This window comes from Rattus norvegicus, chromosome 6, assembly GCF_021556685.1.
Source record: "Rattus norvegicus strain SHRSP/BbbUtx chromosome 6, alternate assembly SHRSP_T2T, whole genome shotgun sequence".
Taxonomy (NCBI): domain Eukaryota; kingdom Metazoa; phylum Chordata; class Mammalia; order Rodentia; family Muridae; genus Rattus; species Rattus norvegicus.
In genome coordinates this window covers 57,181,747-57,198,741 of record NC_141539.1, presented here as the reverse complement: position 1 = coordinate 57,198,741, position 16,995 = coordinate 57,181,747, and the positions used below count along the sequence as shown (strand labels likewise).

The 16,995-nt window shown below is 41.1% G+C and overlaps 1 protein-coding gene across 9 annotated transcripts in view; it reads left to right on the top strand.

The window, feature by feature from the left end:
* Positions 1 to 16,995, top strand: part of Hdac9 (histone deacetylase 9) — an 863,837-nt gene that overhangs the window by 654,496 nt on the left and 192,346 nt on the right. For all 9 annotated transcript variants that reach the window (NM_001443943.1, XM_087554679.1, XM_087554684.1 and 6 more), the window contains 1 exon segment: positions 15,107 to 15,214. In NM_001443943.1, the coding sequence (NP_001430872.1) occupies positions 15,107 to 15,214 (108 nt within the window).

The window sequence follows — 16,995 nt, the reverse complement described above, 5'->3', positions numbered from 1 at the left end:
CTCTTCCAGTTCTTTCTCTGATTCCTTCAACAGGGGACCTATTCTCAGTTCAGTGGTTTGCTGCTGGCATTCGCCTCTGTATTTGCTGTATTCTGGCTGTGTCTCTCAGGAGCGATCTACATCCGGCTCCTGTCGGTCTGCACTTTTTTGCTTCATCCATCTTGTCTAATTGGGTGGCTGTATATGTATGGGCCACATGTGGGGCAGGCTCTGAATGGGTGTTCCTTCAGTCTCTGTTTTAATCTTTGCCTCTCCCTTCCCTGCCAAGGGTATTCTTTTTCCTCATTTAAAGAAGGAGTGAAGCATTCACATTTTGATCATCCGTCTTGAGTTTCCTTTGTTCTAGGGATCTAGGGTAATTCAAGCATTTGGGCTAAAAGCCACTTATCAATGAGTGCATACCATGTATGTCTTTCTGTGATTGGGTTAGCTCACTCAGGATGATATTTTCCAGTTCCAACCATTTGCCTACGAATTTCATAAACTCGTTGTTTTTGATAGCTGAGTAATATTCCATTGTGTAGATGTACCACATTTTCTGTATCCATTCCTCTGTTGAAGGGCATCTGGGTTCTTTCCAGCTTCTGGCTATTATAAATAAGGCTGCGATGAACATAGTGGAGCACGTGTCTCTTTTATATGTTGAGGCATCTTTTGGGTATATGCCCAAGAGAGGTATAGCTGGATCCTCAGGCAGTTCAATGTCCAATTTTCTGAGGAACCTCCAGACTGATTTCCAGAATGGTTTTACCAGTCTGCAATCCCACCAACAATGGAGGAGTGTTCCTCTTTCTCCACATCCTCGCCGGCATCTGCTGTCACCTGAGTTTTTGATCTTAGCCATTCTCACTGGTGTGAGGTGAAATCTCAGGGTTGTTTTGATTTGAATTTCCCTTATGACTAAGGATGTTGAACATTTCTTTAGGTGTTTCTCAGCCATTCGGCATTCCTCAGCTGTGAATTCTTTGTTTAGCTCTGAACCCCATTTTTTAATAGGGTTATTTGTTTCCCTGCGGTCTAACTTCTTGAGTTCTTTGTATATTTTGGATATAAGGCCTCTATCTGTTGTAGGATTGGTAAAGATCTTTTCCCAATCTGTTGGTTGCCGTTTTGTCCTAACCACCGTGTCCTTTGCCTTACAGAAGCTTTGCAGTTTTATGAGATCCCATTTGTCGATTCTTGATCTTAGAGCATAAGCCATTGGTGTTTTGTTCAGGAAATTTTTTCCAGTGCCTATGTGTTCCAGATGCTTCCCTAGTTTTTCTTCTATTAGTTTGAGTGTGTCTGGTTTGATGTGGAGGTCCTTGATCCACTTGGACTTAAGCTTTGTACAGGGTGATAAGCATGGATCGATCTGCATTCTTCTACATGTTGCCCTCCAGTTGAACCAGCACCATTTGCTGAAAATGCTATCTTTTTTCCATTGTATGGTTTTGGCTCCTTTGTCAAAAATCAAGTGACCATAGGTGTGTGGGTTCATTTCTGGGTCTTCAATTCTATTCCATTGGTCTATCTGTCTGTCTCTGTACCAATACCATGCAGTTTTTATCACTATTGCTCTGTAATACTGCTTGAGTTCAGGGATAGTGATTCCCCCTGAAGTCCTTTTATTGTTGAGGATAGCTTTAGCTATCCTGGGTTGTTTGTTATTCCAGATGAATTTGCAAATTGTTCTGTCTAACTCTTTGAAGAATTGGATTGGTATTTTGATGGGGATTGCATTGAATCTGTAGATTGCTTTTGGTAAAATGGCCATTTTTACTATATTAATCCTGCCAATCCATGAGCATGGGAGATCTTTCCATCTTCTGAGGTCTTCTTCAATTTCTTTCCTCAGTGTCTTGAAGTTCTTACTGTACAGATCTTTTACTTGCTTGGTTAAAGTCACACCGAGGTACTTTATATTATTTGGGTCTATTATGAAGGGTGTCGTTTCCCTAATTTCTTTCTCGGCTTGTTTCTCTTTTGTATAGAGGAAGGCAACTGATTTATTTGAGTTAATTTTATACCCAGCCACTTTGCTGAAGTTGTTTATCAGCTTTAGTAGTTCTCTGGTGGAACTTTTGGGATCACTTAAATATACTATCATGTCATCTGAAAATAGTGATATTTTGACCTCTTCTTTTCCGATCTGTATCCCCTTGATCTCCTTTTGTTGTCTGATTGCTCTGGCTAGAACTTCAAGAACTATATTGAATAAGTAGGGAGAGAGTGGGCAGCCTTGTCTAGTCCCTGATTTTAGTGGGATTGCTTCAAGTTTCTCTCCATTTAGTTTAATGTTAGCAACTGGTTTGCTGTATATGGCTTTTACTATGTTTAGGTATGGGCCTTGAATTCCTATTCTTTCCAGGACTTATATCATGAAGGGGTGTTGAATTTTGTCAAATGCTTTCTCAGCATCTAATGAAATGATCATGTGGTTTTGTTCTTTCAGTTTGTTTATATAATGGATCACGTTGATGGTTTTTTGTATATTAAACCATCCCTGCATGCCTGGGATGAAGCCTACTTGATCATGGTGGATGATTGTTTTGATGTGCTCTTGAATTCGGTTTGCCAGAATTTTATTGAGTATTTTTGCGTCGATATTCATAAGGGAAATTGGTCTGAAGTTCTCTTTCTTTGTTGGGTCTTTGTGTGGTTTAGGTATAAGAGTAATTGTGGCTTCATAGAAGGAATTCGGTAGTGCTCCATCTGTTTCAATTTTGTGGAATAGTTTGGATAATATTGGTATGAGGTCTTCTATGAAGGTTTGATAGAATTCTGCACTAAACCCGTCTGGACCTGGGCTCTTTGGTTGGGAGACCTTTAATGACTGCTTCTATTTCCTTAGGAGTTATGGGGTTGTTTAACTGGTTTATCTGTTCCTGATTTAACTTCGATATCTGGTATCTGTCTAGGAAATTGTCCATTTCCTGAAGATTTTCAAATTTTGTTGAATATAGGTTTTTATAGTAAGATCTGATGATTTTTTGAATTTCCTCTGAATCTGTAGTTATGTCTCCCTTTTCATTTCTGATTTTGTTAATTTGGACGCACTCTCTGTGTCCTCTCGTTAGTCTGGCTAAGGGTTTATCTATCTTGTTGATTTTCTCAAAGAACCAACTTTTGGTTCTGTTGATTCTTTCTATGGTCCTTTTTGTTTCTACTTGGTTGATTTCAGCTCTGAGTTTGATTATTTCCTGCCTTCTACTCCTCCTGGGTGTATTTGCTTCTTTTTGTTCTAGAGATTTTAGGTGTGCTGTCAAGCTGCTGACATATGCTCTTTCCTGTTTCTTTCTGCAGGCACTCAGCGCTATGAGTTTTCCTCTTAGCACAGCTTTCATTGTGTCCCATAAGTTTGGGTATGTTGTATCTTCATTTTCATTAAATTCTAAAAAGTTTTTAATTTCTTTCTTTATTTCTTCCTTGACCAGGTTATCATTGAGTAGAGCATTGTTCAATTTCCACGTATATGTGGGCATTCTTCCCTTATTGTTATTGAAGACCAGTTTTAGGCCGTGGTGGTCCGATAGCACGCATGGGATTATTTCTATCTTTCTGTACCTGTTGAGGCCCGTTTTTTGACCAATTATATGGTCAATTTTGGAGAAAGTACCATGAGGAGCTGAGAAGAAGGTATATCCTTTTGCTTTAGGATAGAATGTTCTATAAATATCCGTTAAGTCCATTTGGCTCATGACTTCTCTTAGTCTGTCGACATCACTGTTTAATTTCTGTTTCCATGATCTGTCCATTGATGAGAGTGGGGTGTTGAAATCTCCCACTATTATTGTGTGAGGTGCAATGTGTGTTTTGAGCTTTAGTAAGGTTTCTTTTACGTATGTAGGTGCCCTTTTATTTGGGGCATAGATATTTAGGATTGAGAGTTCATCTTGGTGGATTTTTCCTTTGATGAATATGAAGTGTCCTTCCTTATATTTTTGGTGACTTTTAGTTGGAAATTGATTTTATTTGATATTAGAATGGCTACTCCAGCTTGCTTCTTCTGACCATTTGCTTGGAAAGTTGTTTTCCAGCCTTTCACTCTGAGGTAGTGTCTGTCTTTGTCTCTGAGGTGTGTTTCCTGTAGGCAGCAGAATGCAGGGTCCTCGTTGCGTATCCAGTTTGTTAATCTATGTCTTTTTATTGGGGAGTTGAGGCCATTGATATTGAGAGATATTAAGGAATAGTGATTATTGCTTCCCGTTATATTCATATTTGGATGTGAGGTTATGTTTGTGTGCTTTCATTCTCTTTGTTTTGTTGCCAAGACGATTAGTTTCTTGCTTCTTCTAGGGTATAGCTTGCCTCCTTATGTTGGGCTTTACCATTTATTATCCTTTGTAGTGCTGGATTTGTAGAAAGATATTGTGTAAATTTGGTTTTGTCATGGAATATCTTCGTTTCTCCATCAATGTTAATTGAGAGTTTTGCTGGATACAGTATCCTGGGCTGGCATTTGTGTTCTCTTAGGGCCTGTATGACATCAGTCCAGGATCTTCTGGCCTTCATAGTTTCTGGCGAGAAGTCTGGTGTGATTCTGATAGGTCTCCCTTTATATGTTACTTGACCTTTTTCCCTTACTGCTTTTAATATTCTTTCTTTATTTTGTGCGTTTGGTGTTTTGACAATTATGTGACGGGAGGTGTTTCTTTTCTGGTCCAATCTATTTGGAGTTCTCTAGGCTTCTTGTATGTCTATGGGTATCTCTTTTTTTACATTAGGGAAGTTTTCTTCTATGATTTTGTTGAAGATATTTACTGGTCCTTTGAGCTGGGGGTCTTCACTCTCTTCTATACCTATTATCCTTAGGTTTGATCTTCTCATTGAGTCCTGGATTTCCTGTATGTTTTGGACCAGTAGCTTTTTCTGCTTTACATTATCTTTGACAGTTGAGTCAATGATTTCTATGGAATCTTCTGCTCCTGAGATTCTCTCTTCCATCTCTTGTATTCTGTTGGTGAAGCTTGTATCTACAGCTCCTTGTCTCTTCTTTTGGTTTTCTATATCCAGGGTTGTTTCCATGTGTTCTTTCTTGATTGCTTCTATTTTCATTTTTAATTCCTTCAACTGTTTGATTGTGTTTTCCTGGAATTCTTTCAGGGATTTTTGTGTCTCCTCTCTATGGGCTTCTACTTGTTTATTTATGTTTTCCTGGAATTCTTTCAGGGATTTTTGTGTCTCCTCTCTATGGGCTTCTACTTGTTTATTTATGTTTTCCTGGAATTCTTTCAGGGATTTTTGCGATTCTTTCAGGCATTTTTGCGATTCCTCTCTGTAGGCTTCTACTTGTTCTCTAAGGGAGTTCTTCATGTCTTTCTTGAAGTCCTCCAGCATCATGATCAAATATGATTTTGAAACTAGATCTTGCTTTTCTGGTGTGTTTGGATATTCCATGTTTGTTTTGATGGGAGAATTGGGCTCCGATGGTGCCATGTAGTCTTGGTTTCTGTTGCTTGGGTTCCTGCGCTTGCCTCTCGCCATCAGATTATCTCTAGTGTTACTTTGTTCTGCTATTTCTGACAGTGGCTAGACTGTCCTATAAGCCTGTGTGTCAGGAGTGCTGTAGACCTGTTTTCCTCTCTTTCAGTCAGTTATGGGGACAGAGTGTTCTGCTTTCGGGCGTGTAGTTTTTCCTCTCTACAGGTCTTCAGCTGTTCCTGTGGGCCTGTGTCTTGAGTTCACCAGGCAGCTTTCTTGCAGCAGAAAAGTTGGTCTTACCTGTGGTCCCGAGGCTCAAGTTCGCTCGTGGGGTGCTGCCCACGGGCTCTCTGCAGCGGCAGCAACCAGGAAGACCTGTGCCTCCCCTTCCGGGAGCTTCAGTGCACCAGGGTTCCAGATGGTCTTTGGCTTTTTCCTCTGGCGTCCGAGATGTGTGTGCAGGGAGCAGTCTCTTCTGGTTTCCCAGGCTTGTCTGCCTCTCTGAAGGTTTAGTTAGCTCTCCCTCCCACGGGATTTGGGTGCAGAGAACTGTTTATCAGGTCTGTTTCTTTCAGGTTCCGACGGTGTCTCAGGCAGGCGTCCTGCCACTCCTGGGCCCTCCCCCACGGGAGCCCAGAGGCCTTATACAGTTTCCTCTTGGGCCAGGGATGTGGGCAGGGGTGAGCAGAGTTGGTGGTCTCTTCTGCTCTGCAGCCTCAGGAGTGCCCACCTGACCAGGCGGTTGGGTCTCTCTCTCACCGGGTCTGGGAGCAGAGAGCTGCTGCGGGCCGGGATCCGCGGGTGTGGGACTTCCGGTAAACACAGAACGTGCCCGGTCCTAGAGAAATTCTGCTTCCGTGTGTCCCATGCTCACCAGGCAGCTTTCTTGCAGCAGAAAATTTGGTCTTACCTGTGGTCCCGAGGCTCAGGTTTGCTCGTGGGGTGCTGCCCACGGGCTCTCTGCAGCGGCAGCAACCAGGAAGACCTGTGCCGCCCCTTCCGGGAGCTTCAGTGCACCAGGGTTCCAGATGGTCTTTGGCTTTTTCCTCTGGCGTCCGAGATGTGTGTGCAGGGAGCAGTCTCTTCTGGTTTCCCAGGCTTGTCTGCCTCTCTGAAGGTTTAGCTCTCCCTCCCACGGGATTTGGGTGCAGAGAACTGTTTATCCGGTCTGTTTCTTTCAGGTTCCGGCAGTGTCTCAGGCAGGGGTCCTGCCGCTCCTGGGCCCTCCCCCACGGGAGCCCAGAGGCCTTATACAGTTTCCTCTTGGGCCAGGGATGTGGGCAGGGGTGAGCAGAGTTGGTGGTCTCTTCCACTCTGCAGCCTCAGGAGTGCCCACCTGACCAGGCGGTTGGGTCTCTCTCTCTCTCACCGGGTCTGGGAGCAGAGAGCTGCTGCGGGCCGGGATCCTAGTCTATTCTTATTATAGTTTCCCCTCCCCTAATTCCTCCCAGTTCCTCCCCACTCCCCACCCACCCACCCAAATTTATACTTTTGTTGTATGTCTATCTTTACAAAACAATAAATCAACAAACAAATCAGTGTAGGACAAAAGAAACAGGGGGAGAAAAGAAACAACTAAAAAGCACAAGAAACACAGTATCATCAACCCTAGTAAGTAGAGGTGAAGGATCTATGTAAGACTTGGCTTGACCTCTCTGTATTTCATGAGTTATATAGGTATTGTCTTTAGAGATAAGGCTTGCTCTGTCATCAGCTTGTAGAGAGGAATGGGTAGCCCTGGCAATAGCTGGGTTGCTTATGGGACCATTTTTGCCAACGGTTTGAGTAGATGCAATCCACTTCCTGACACTGAATGTTTCATTTGGCGAAGAAAGATGTCTACTTGAGGCTTTGTCTCCCCTGATCTTTGGTGATTCCATTTAGAATTCTTGTATATACACAAACACAATAAGAATTCTTCAAGACAATACTTTCCTAATTATTTCAAGAGCCTCAGGTAGTTCACAAACATTACTTTGCTATCAGAAGTGTCCTGTGGCTGTTTGGATATTCCGCATCCTCCTCACCTTCTCCCCATCAGAATCCAGTAGCAGAAATGCCCCTCAGACATAAAATCACCCTTGCTGATTTTATTTCTAAAAGCTATATATGTTGACAAAGGTAAATAAATAAGTAAATAAATAAAATCAACAAACTACATAGGAAACACCAAAATATGCCAGGTTCAAATGGCCAAGAACACATGATTATTTTAAAAATATTTTAGTAATCTTGGCAGTGTAAAGTTCAATTATTTTAAGCTTGAAATACTCACATGGATATTACAGGATATAGTGAATTAGGGAATTTTTTTAGATTCTGCAAATATGGTCAGGATCTGCTTTAGTAATTCATGTCTTAATTTTTGCCATCAGAATAATTGATATAGTTAAGCAATCCAGTGTCCTGTGTTCCCACTGCAGTTTTAGTAGTGGAATCACCTTTCTGTACTTTGTTTACGAATCTGCTCAGTAATAGTACTTGCATCCGTGGTGGCTGGAAAACTTAGAAGCTGAAATAGTTAGAAGCGTTCTGTACTTCAAAGACCATAATACGTTCTCAGTAGCTGTTAGCTGAAAACCACCACCAGGACTAGTGCCATCTCTACTTTCAAAATAACAGGAACCAAAGAGCTTCAGGGGAGGAAGATGTAAAAACACTGCTGAAAATATAAGCACTCCATACTAGCTTGCCATTATGTGTTTGCTCAACGCTGTCCCACTTTGACTGAGTGAACGGGCTTTGTCTCCCCTCCCAGCTCAATCAGGAAGTTAACTGTAGTTCTACAACCTCACAGCACATGTTTTCTTAGCCGGCAGGCAGAGAGTGGGACATGTTACTCTTTCAAATATGGGTAGTATTAGGAAGTGTCTGGGGTTGTTTGCTTATGTATGTATGTATGTATGTATGTATGTATGTATGTGTGTATATATGTATGTATGTATGTGTATGTATTTTTATTTATTTCTGCCTTTTATATTTTTGAGGCCCACTTCATATTTTTATTATGTATCATTTATATTATATTAAATTACATTATATTACATATGTGGATACTTTGCCTTTATATGCACTTGCTTGGTACTCTGCTGCACGGAGTTTAGAAAAGGACGTTAGAACCCCTGTGACTAGAGTTTCAAACACTTTGAGCTGCTATTTAGGTGCTGGGAATTGAATTCAGGTTCTCTGGAAGAACAGCCAGTGCTCTTAACAGTTGAGCTCCACCACCACCCCATTTTTGAGGCTCAGTTTTCCCTGGCAGCCTTGAACTTACACCAGTCCTCCTGTCTTCTCAAGGGCAGAGATTTAAGGTGAGGGCCATCAGGCCTGGCTTGTGGCTGTTTCTTAAATAGTTGTTTAGCAGTTGTTTAGTTCTTTTCTGATGGGTACTGACAGATGCGAATCATGCACACTGGGTCGAATGCAGAACTTCCCATCACTCTCCTGCTATTTCTCTTTTCCTTTATTGCCTTACCACTGCTGATGAGCGGTGATGTTAACTTTGTGGCCCATAGAGATGTAGAAAGGGTAGGCCTCTCTGTCTGTTCATGGTGCACTTAAAAACTGATACCAGCATTCTCTACATCATCTTCTCTTCTTAGAAAGAGTAAGTATTTTGTCCATTATAATTTTTAAGTATTTCTGTCACCATAACACCAAGGACATTCTTCTGACCTACTAAGCCATGGTTTTCCTTACAATCTTCTTTCTCTCAGCCTTTTAGTTACATCTCAGGATGGATACTGTGCCCCCTCCCCCCAGGAGATGACTAAATCTTGTTCCCAGTTCAAGGTCAAAGGACTCTCACTCAAGAGCAGAGTTCTATCCTTTCTCAGCAAATATTTTTGTATGTTTTTTCAGTTGGATTTTCCTACCACTGTAATAAAATACCCTGCCAAAAGCAGTTTAGGAAGGATGAGTTTATTTTTGGACCACACCTTGACATTACATTTGACTCAAGGAAATATGTCAAAGGTGAAAATACTCTGTTTACTAAATCGACATACAAAAGAAAGCTTGGTAAATACTTCAAAGGAAGTTTCTTGTGCTTTTTAGTTGGGTCTTTTCTCTCCCTGTTTGCTTTGTCCTACACTGATTTGTTTGTTGATTTATTGTTTTCTAAACATAGACAAACAACAAAAGTATAAATTTGGGTGGGTGGGTGGGTGGGGAAGTGGGGAGGAACTTCAAGGAATTAGGGGAGGGGAAACTATAATAAGAATAGACTGTATGGGAAAAATCTATTTTCAATTTCAAAAAGAAAGTTCTTACTGGAGGAATAGTAATAGAGAGCTATCATGACAACTTAGTAGCTAAGTTTTTACAAACCTATGATATGAATTTGACCACCAGAACTCCCATAATGGAAGGAAAGAACCAACAGCAATGACAGATTGTCCTCTGATATCCACACGTATACATGCCTGTGTGTATTTCACCACAATACACAATTCTACCCCACTGGCCTGTGTATGTAGAACAGCCTTCAGAGGCTCTGTTCAGAACCTGGGTAGATAAATTCCCCTGGGATCCAGCCGAGTAATGAGATAGATGAGGATGTGGCTCGGGGTTAGCACACCTGCTGAGCGTATCCATCAGTATGCAATGATGCAAAAATAACACTGATGATGATAATAAGATCACACAGCTAAAGCTAGTAATCATGGTCAACACCTCCAACCCTATACTTAGGAGGCTGAAGCAGGTGAATCATGATTTCCAGGCCAGCCTGACACAGGTAGCGAGACCCTACCTCAAAAGAAATAAACAAAAAACAAAAAGGAAAACAAGACAGAGAATTGTTTACACCCTCTTAGCAGTGCCAAGTGGACACTTCTCCTTGTTCCCCCCAGTTACACTGATCTTCCCAAGTAACAATACCCCAACCCCTTTTAATTTTAAGCCCTTCTCTTAGGGTCTGTTTAAGCCTGTTAAAGCAATAGTTCTCTTGGATTCTTTTTTCTCTAGAGATGCCTGAAGAAGACTGGAGACCTGAAGGGGTCCTTGCATCGTCACGCTGTTCTCTGTACACTCATTTTCCCCAGCAACATGATTGTTTCTGGTCTTATGAATCTGAAGCTGAGGTCCCTGGTGACTAGCATTTGAGTTCTGATTACCCCAGTATCAGGAAGTCTGGCAGAGGCTATTGGGCCTTAGCAACCTTACCTCACTTCATAGAAGGCTCCCCTGAGTTGCCCTCATGGACTCCACTTGGTGCACGTTGTACTTAGTGTACTCCATAGACTCTGTCACAGCACTAGCTTAGTTGATCCTGTGCATTGGAGCTTCCATTCCCACCGTATAGGAAGCACACCTTAGAAATGCATCAGTGTGACCCTTGGCTGACTTCTGACCTCACTCCACAGGCTTCTCATCAATGCGTACCCAAAGTTCAGTATAGGAATCACTGCAAATGTCCAAGTGTGAATGCAGAATCTTTTCTCTATAACCACTTTCTGAACTTACCTGGAACATGTATTTGTTCCTGCGTTGTTCCCTACTTTACGCTCTCCATTGTACCCTTTGCCTGCCTGTGCCTCATCTCTCAGGACCAGAGGGACAGCTGTTAAGTCTTTCTTCCTCCCATAATTTCCCATATGCAACCCAAGACATGAGCTGGGTGTCAGAGAGTCATAGGTGGCAAGAGTCCATTCTTTTTTTTTTAATCATTTTATTCATTTACATTTCAAATGCTATCCCCCCCTTCCTGGTTTCACCTCCACAAACCCCCATCCCATCCCCCTCCCCAAGAGTCCATTCTTGCATGATCATCTAGGGAAGTAGGGAACAGATCCTGTTAACATAATATGGGACAAACAAACATAATTCTTATATATATTCTAAAATTAGGAAAAAGATCTTCCTTTACCATAAACTTTTAATTTATAGGCTTATTGGCACCAATACTTTTTGGAATGTCTGTCTCTCTATATTTTCTCAATATTAATCCTAATCTCCCTTTTGACTTCCATACTTGTGACCCCTAATACATACACACAGTGCACACATACGCACATACCACACATACATATGCACAAAGGCATATTCAGTAAGTGAGTTGGTGGATGAATGAAGAAGTTCATGTGTGTGGAAAGAAAATTCATCAAACACATTTTTAAGATATAGAGATTCTCTTTTTAAGGATCTGCCTTGAATGTGTTAATAATCCCATTGAAATCTTGCTAAGTAGCTAAAGTGTCCACCAGAGTGGCTCTCTCTCTGCCTCAGTTTCTTAACTCTCTCGCTGGACTTACTGATGCATCCTACATTATCTTTCACTCATTGCAAACTCCGCCATGGTATTTCGACTTCCCAAGCTAGGGCACCAGACTGCATGGTGGTAAGCTAACTTCTGCCTCTGCCATTATTACATTGCGTTTGCTTCAGATCCTAGCCCTGTACATGTGTCCATATTAAATCTTCTTGCTCTCTTTGCATCCATTATAGCCACGAATCTCTCTTATTCATCATCAGTTGGTGAACTCAACCATCTTCTGCCAAGAAATCCTTTAAGAGTTGAAATCACAGTGCCCTTGTGGAAGTGACCCTCCTGGTGTTAGGATTAATAAAGAACAATAGTGTTGGTGGCTTCTCCATTCAGTATGAGAAAGAGGGAGAATAAATACTTTCTCCCACTGTGAAAGGCAGGAAGTAGGTATGGGTATTTATTCTAGAGTCAAGAATGGTAGAGTTGTTCACAACCCGTGCTTCTAATATTCTATATTAGAGATCTTTTAAGATATGGAAATACATGTGAGACATGTTGGGTAGTTAATTTGATCGTGAAACAGTGTTTGGAACATAATGTCATAGTGGGATAGAGCGTTGGTGTTCCTAAAATTCCTTCAAAATTCATGTTGAATCCAAAATGCATAATAATGATTAATAAACAGTTACAAAATTATTAACACTAAAAAAAACAAGAAAAATGGGTTTCTCTCCCAATATAAGTAACCTAAGCAGCAGAATATTCCAGAAAGCTATCTGCAAGCAAAAAGCTGTGGTCAATCTACTTGTACTGTGTACGTTTTCCAGCCTGGGATTTGTTGTTGAAAGGAAAGCGATTCACATATCTAGACGTTGGTGATCAGTTACATCTGTAGAGCTCACTTATTTTCATCCCCTAATTATAAACTATACATAAAACAGGGGTTCAGTTAGCTCTTACACAAATGCTCTATATACTCAAGGATAAGCAAATGAAGGAGTAGGGAATTCCAGATTCCCCAAAATGGATGTGTTTAGAGATAAGCAAACCTTTGACTATAATAAATCTCAAGAACCCATTGATCATGTTTTGGGAACAACAATCAAATCTTTACAACAAAAGTACCCCCAAATGATAACTCCTTTTAGGTATAAGACAGATTTTAACTGAACATACATCAAGCTGTCACTCCTACGGTTTTATGCACTACGCTAACTGTATGGATGCATACTGTTTGTCATCAGTCCGAAAAACCTCCAGGAAGCAGAGAAGGTGTGAAAGGCAGCTGGTTTTCACACAAAAGTATCTGTGCTACCCTAAGTCCTTTTAGCCTTGTGGCTAATCCAACGGTGTTCTCAGTTGAGCGAACAGCTAATATTTCTAACCAGTGGAATACTTAACTTTTAAGAAGAAAATGCCTAACTGCCTGAAGAGTATAGAGAAATGAGTAATGTTTGAATATATTCCAAATTTAACAAATAAGGTGCTTAGAATCTATGTGATATTTCAGTCACCACATTGGCCCTTTTAAATTTAGTGAGACGTCTTTGTATATCTTCTCAATTCAAAAATTTCATTCATCTAGTCTTTAGTATGACACCAGAAGGTGTGTAGTGATATAAAAACTGAATTTAAACTTTATAACACAAAGTCAATCCTAAGATTTATTTTTCAACATACAGTGCTGAGACCATAGCCTCATGAATCTCACATCCCTGCTTATGTAGTCTCAGCAGAAGATGCTGCTTTCTTTAAGAGGGTCAGCGAGTGCATTCATTCATCAGGCAGGGTCTTGACTCTTGAGCAGATGTTGCCTCTGTAACTAAAAGGTTGACTCCAAACCCAGCTGAATGCTTTTAGGCAGTGCAGGGTTCTTCGAAAGCCTCCTACAACAGCTTTGTGCACTTGTGCGAATGCATGCCAAGTGGTTACCAGGAACCAAACTCAGAACTTCTGGAAGGAGAGTGTGTGCTCTTAACCTCTGAGCTATCAGATGCTGCCCAAGACGGTTTCATGGGTAAGGAAGCCGGGGCACAGAGATTAACTAGTGTAACCCACATTTAATAAATAAGGCCAGGGTGTCTCCCCTCACAGATTCGCTCTAAAAGCTTCTCTCTCCACAACCATCCAGTTTAGATGATCTTGTTTCCTGTGTGTGTATTTGCTTATCTGCGTGTTTCTATAGTTCTCATTTTTTTTTTAATTCCTCGTTGACAGCTTGGAGACACAGCTATTTGGATAGAGGCCAGAACCCCAATCACCTATTGGATACCTGTGTGTCTAATACTCCTTAAGAACAATATGATTGTGGTTTTGGCTGTATTGTCAATAAATTGCATTAATTTAAGTCAAATAATGATTCCATGAGAAGAAAATAAAAAAGTGACATTACTCAGAAAACTTGTAAGTGCTTTGTAAATATGCCTTATTTTTTTATTTCAGTTTTTCATGTGACTAGCCCTTCAGCTTACTCGATTTTGTTTTGAAAAACAAAAGCTTTACTTTATACAGGATATCCTCTCTTTGGCCCACTTACAAAGGCTCGAAATTTATGTTCACAAACATTTAATCTCATTTCTCAAGTATTTCCAGCGACTCATACACTCTGAGATCAGAGCTGCCCATCATTTGGTGCTGACTTTTCAGTGTTTTAGAATGCTTTATACATAAAATAAGCAATTTATATTACAATGAAAACCACTATGACTGCACATTTAGTATTCTCAATATGTACATTCCTATTGTGTGTGTGGAAAAGAACCAGCGACACTTCAAGAGTGCTAGGGTATGCCTGCTTCCACAGTGGTGCTCCAGGACAGAAGCAGCTGTGCATTTTAAGAACTCCAGTTGGCACTCAAACTAGGCTCTAAACAGTACCCATCCTGGAAGAATTAAGCCTCTCCGCTGGGGACCAAATTCCTCTAACAGTTCACTCTAGCTAATGTCTTAAGTGTGAGATCTATACAGCCCTTCCACACTTGGGGCTCAGCTCTGGTTACTACTTTCTACTGGAGGCCAGCTACTGCTACCTGCTTAAAACTTGTCTTTGGCTCCCGATAAACCTGCAGTCAGACCAGTTTTTTCTCCCCCCAGCACTTGCAAATCCGATTTTTATGTATAACTAAGTGCTCTTGGTTTTTGCTCTACCTACGGCCAGTGCCTGGTTTCTGGCAGGCCTGTACCTAAGCCAGATCTGGCCTATGTAATGCTATTTGTAGTGAGAAATCTAAACAGGGAATGGCAGTGAGGCATGGCAGGAATGTGTTTCCATTGGAGAACTCAGTGCAGAGAAAAGGTATAAGCAAAGCCATGTCCAGAAGGCCTTCTCAGCTGGCCAGGACGGAAGACTAATGTTATTATACGTAGGCTGTTACCCTGCCAGCCCTTCCTCACAGATTTGCTTTTTCTTTCTCTACCCTCCCCCCACCCCTTCTCACCCTTCTCTTCTCTTTTCCTTTTCTCTCCTTCTTTGGACCCTGCTGACTGTTTGCTCAGGTGGACAGTGACACCATTTGGAATGAGCTGCACTCGTCCGGTGCTGCACGCATGGCTGTTGGCTGTGTCATTGAGCTGGCTTCCAAAGTGGCCTCAGGAGAGCTGAAGGTGAGGTCTGGGTTGCATTAAGTGTGGGAAATCTAGAGAAGCTGCTGAAACAGAGATGTTGTTGTTTGGGAAATGGCTGGGGTGGAGGGCGCGTAATACAGGGAAGAAGACTGGGAGAGAAGGGCAAGAAGATGGCCATTGAGGTGTGAGCAGAAGTCCTCTGTAAATAGTTGGCGACTGTCCTGCTTGAAGAGCCTTCCTTCTCTCCTGACTGTTCTGTATTCAGATCATACTGGTGTGTTTGTAAGACCATAGAAATGGTGAGCAAAACTTTGTCCGTATTAAAAATACCATGTTCTTGGTGCGTGCATGCGTGCGTGCCTGCGTGAGTGCGTAAAAACTGTCATGCAATCCTTACGGTCTCTTTTGAAGTCACTTAAAAACTCTGGTTACTGAGTAGTATATATAAGCTCAGAATACCACCCAGAGAGAGGAGGGGGAGAAAGTCAAATACCAGACGACAACGGAAGGACTGAGAGGAAGGAGGAAATTGTTGATTAGGGGAGTAATGATCCAGAGTATGTTTTTCCATGAAAGAACTTAAAAAATGAGCTATGCTTTATTGTTCTTTTCTTTTATGGTCTCTTCTTTTCTACACCGTATGAAAGAACAATGTCCAAACCCCAACGTTTCCAGTCTAAACAATTTATAAAAGCCAGAGACCTGACAGACATTGACATTTTATTTGGTATTTTAACGGTGCTATTTAAAGGTCCGCCATGTGTGTCTTGAATGTAGCTACCCCAATAAACTTTGTTGGTGCTAACACAGTTTTTTAATGCACTAGTTCACACACTTCATAATGTGATCTGGAATGGTGATTGATCTGGTATTTTTAGCAATTGTGAGGCTTGAGGGAAGTCTATTATTACCAGCAACATATGATATTACCGTGTGTATCATAAATCTAAGATAGAATCTAAATAAGATTATTTTTCTTCACGTTAAATGAATTTTTATTCAATTTATGCCTGAATCTTGTGATTTTAAATGTAGGGTAGCATCATAAAATGTGGTGCCCAGGGGTTATATAATTTATAGAAATATGTTTTAACTGAGGTAGATTGTAGGATTGTTGTTGTTTTTAAAGACATGTCTGTGTGCATTTGACAAGATTTAGCGTCTGGACATTAACTGCTCATCGGGGGGATTAATGAGGCCATTAATGAATGTAGCAGTTCATTTTTAGACTTTATCTTTGCAAAAGATAAGTGGAAAGGTCAGAAAGAGTCAGCTTTCTGGACAGGCTTTGCTGTCCCCTGTAATGCCTTGGGGGTAATTATTCTTATTTGAGTGATGTCATGTATCAGGAGAAGTTGACATGTTCAAAGAATATCTAAGGATCTTGTTCTTGAAAGGATTCAAGTGGCCAGCAATAGCCTGACTACATTTTGCAATTTGTAATTGTGTTGGAGCCATACCTACATTTGATGACAAAAGATTTTTTTATATTAGTATTCACAATTCCTAATTGCTTCCAGTTTTAGAAATTTTAATTGATAATTTAGAAGGTTTCTTAATTAGAATTCATACATTCAAGAAAACCTTGACTATCCCCCCACCCGCTGCGCCGAACTCGCAAATTTAGGCGTGAAGAAAAATGAAACTAATAATTCCATTTTTAGCAGGTAGTCACTTCAAATGGCCAGTTACAAACGGAGTGTCAACACACTGTACTACGGACATACTGACCACCAGCTGTACTAACATGGCTTTATTTATGTTAAGAGCAAGAATTCCTACAGATGCCGTTTCTCCTCCTTGTTAAACAGGCAGTAGGC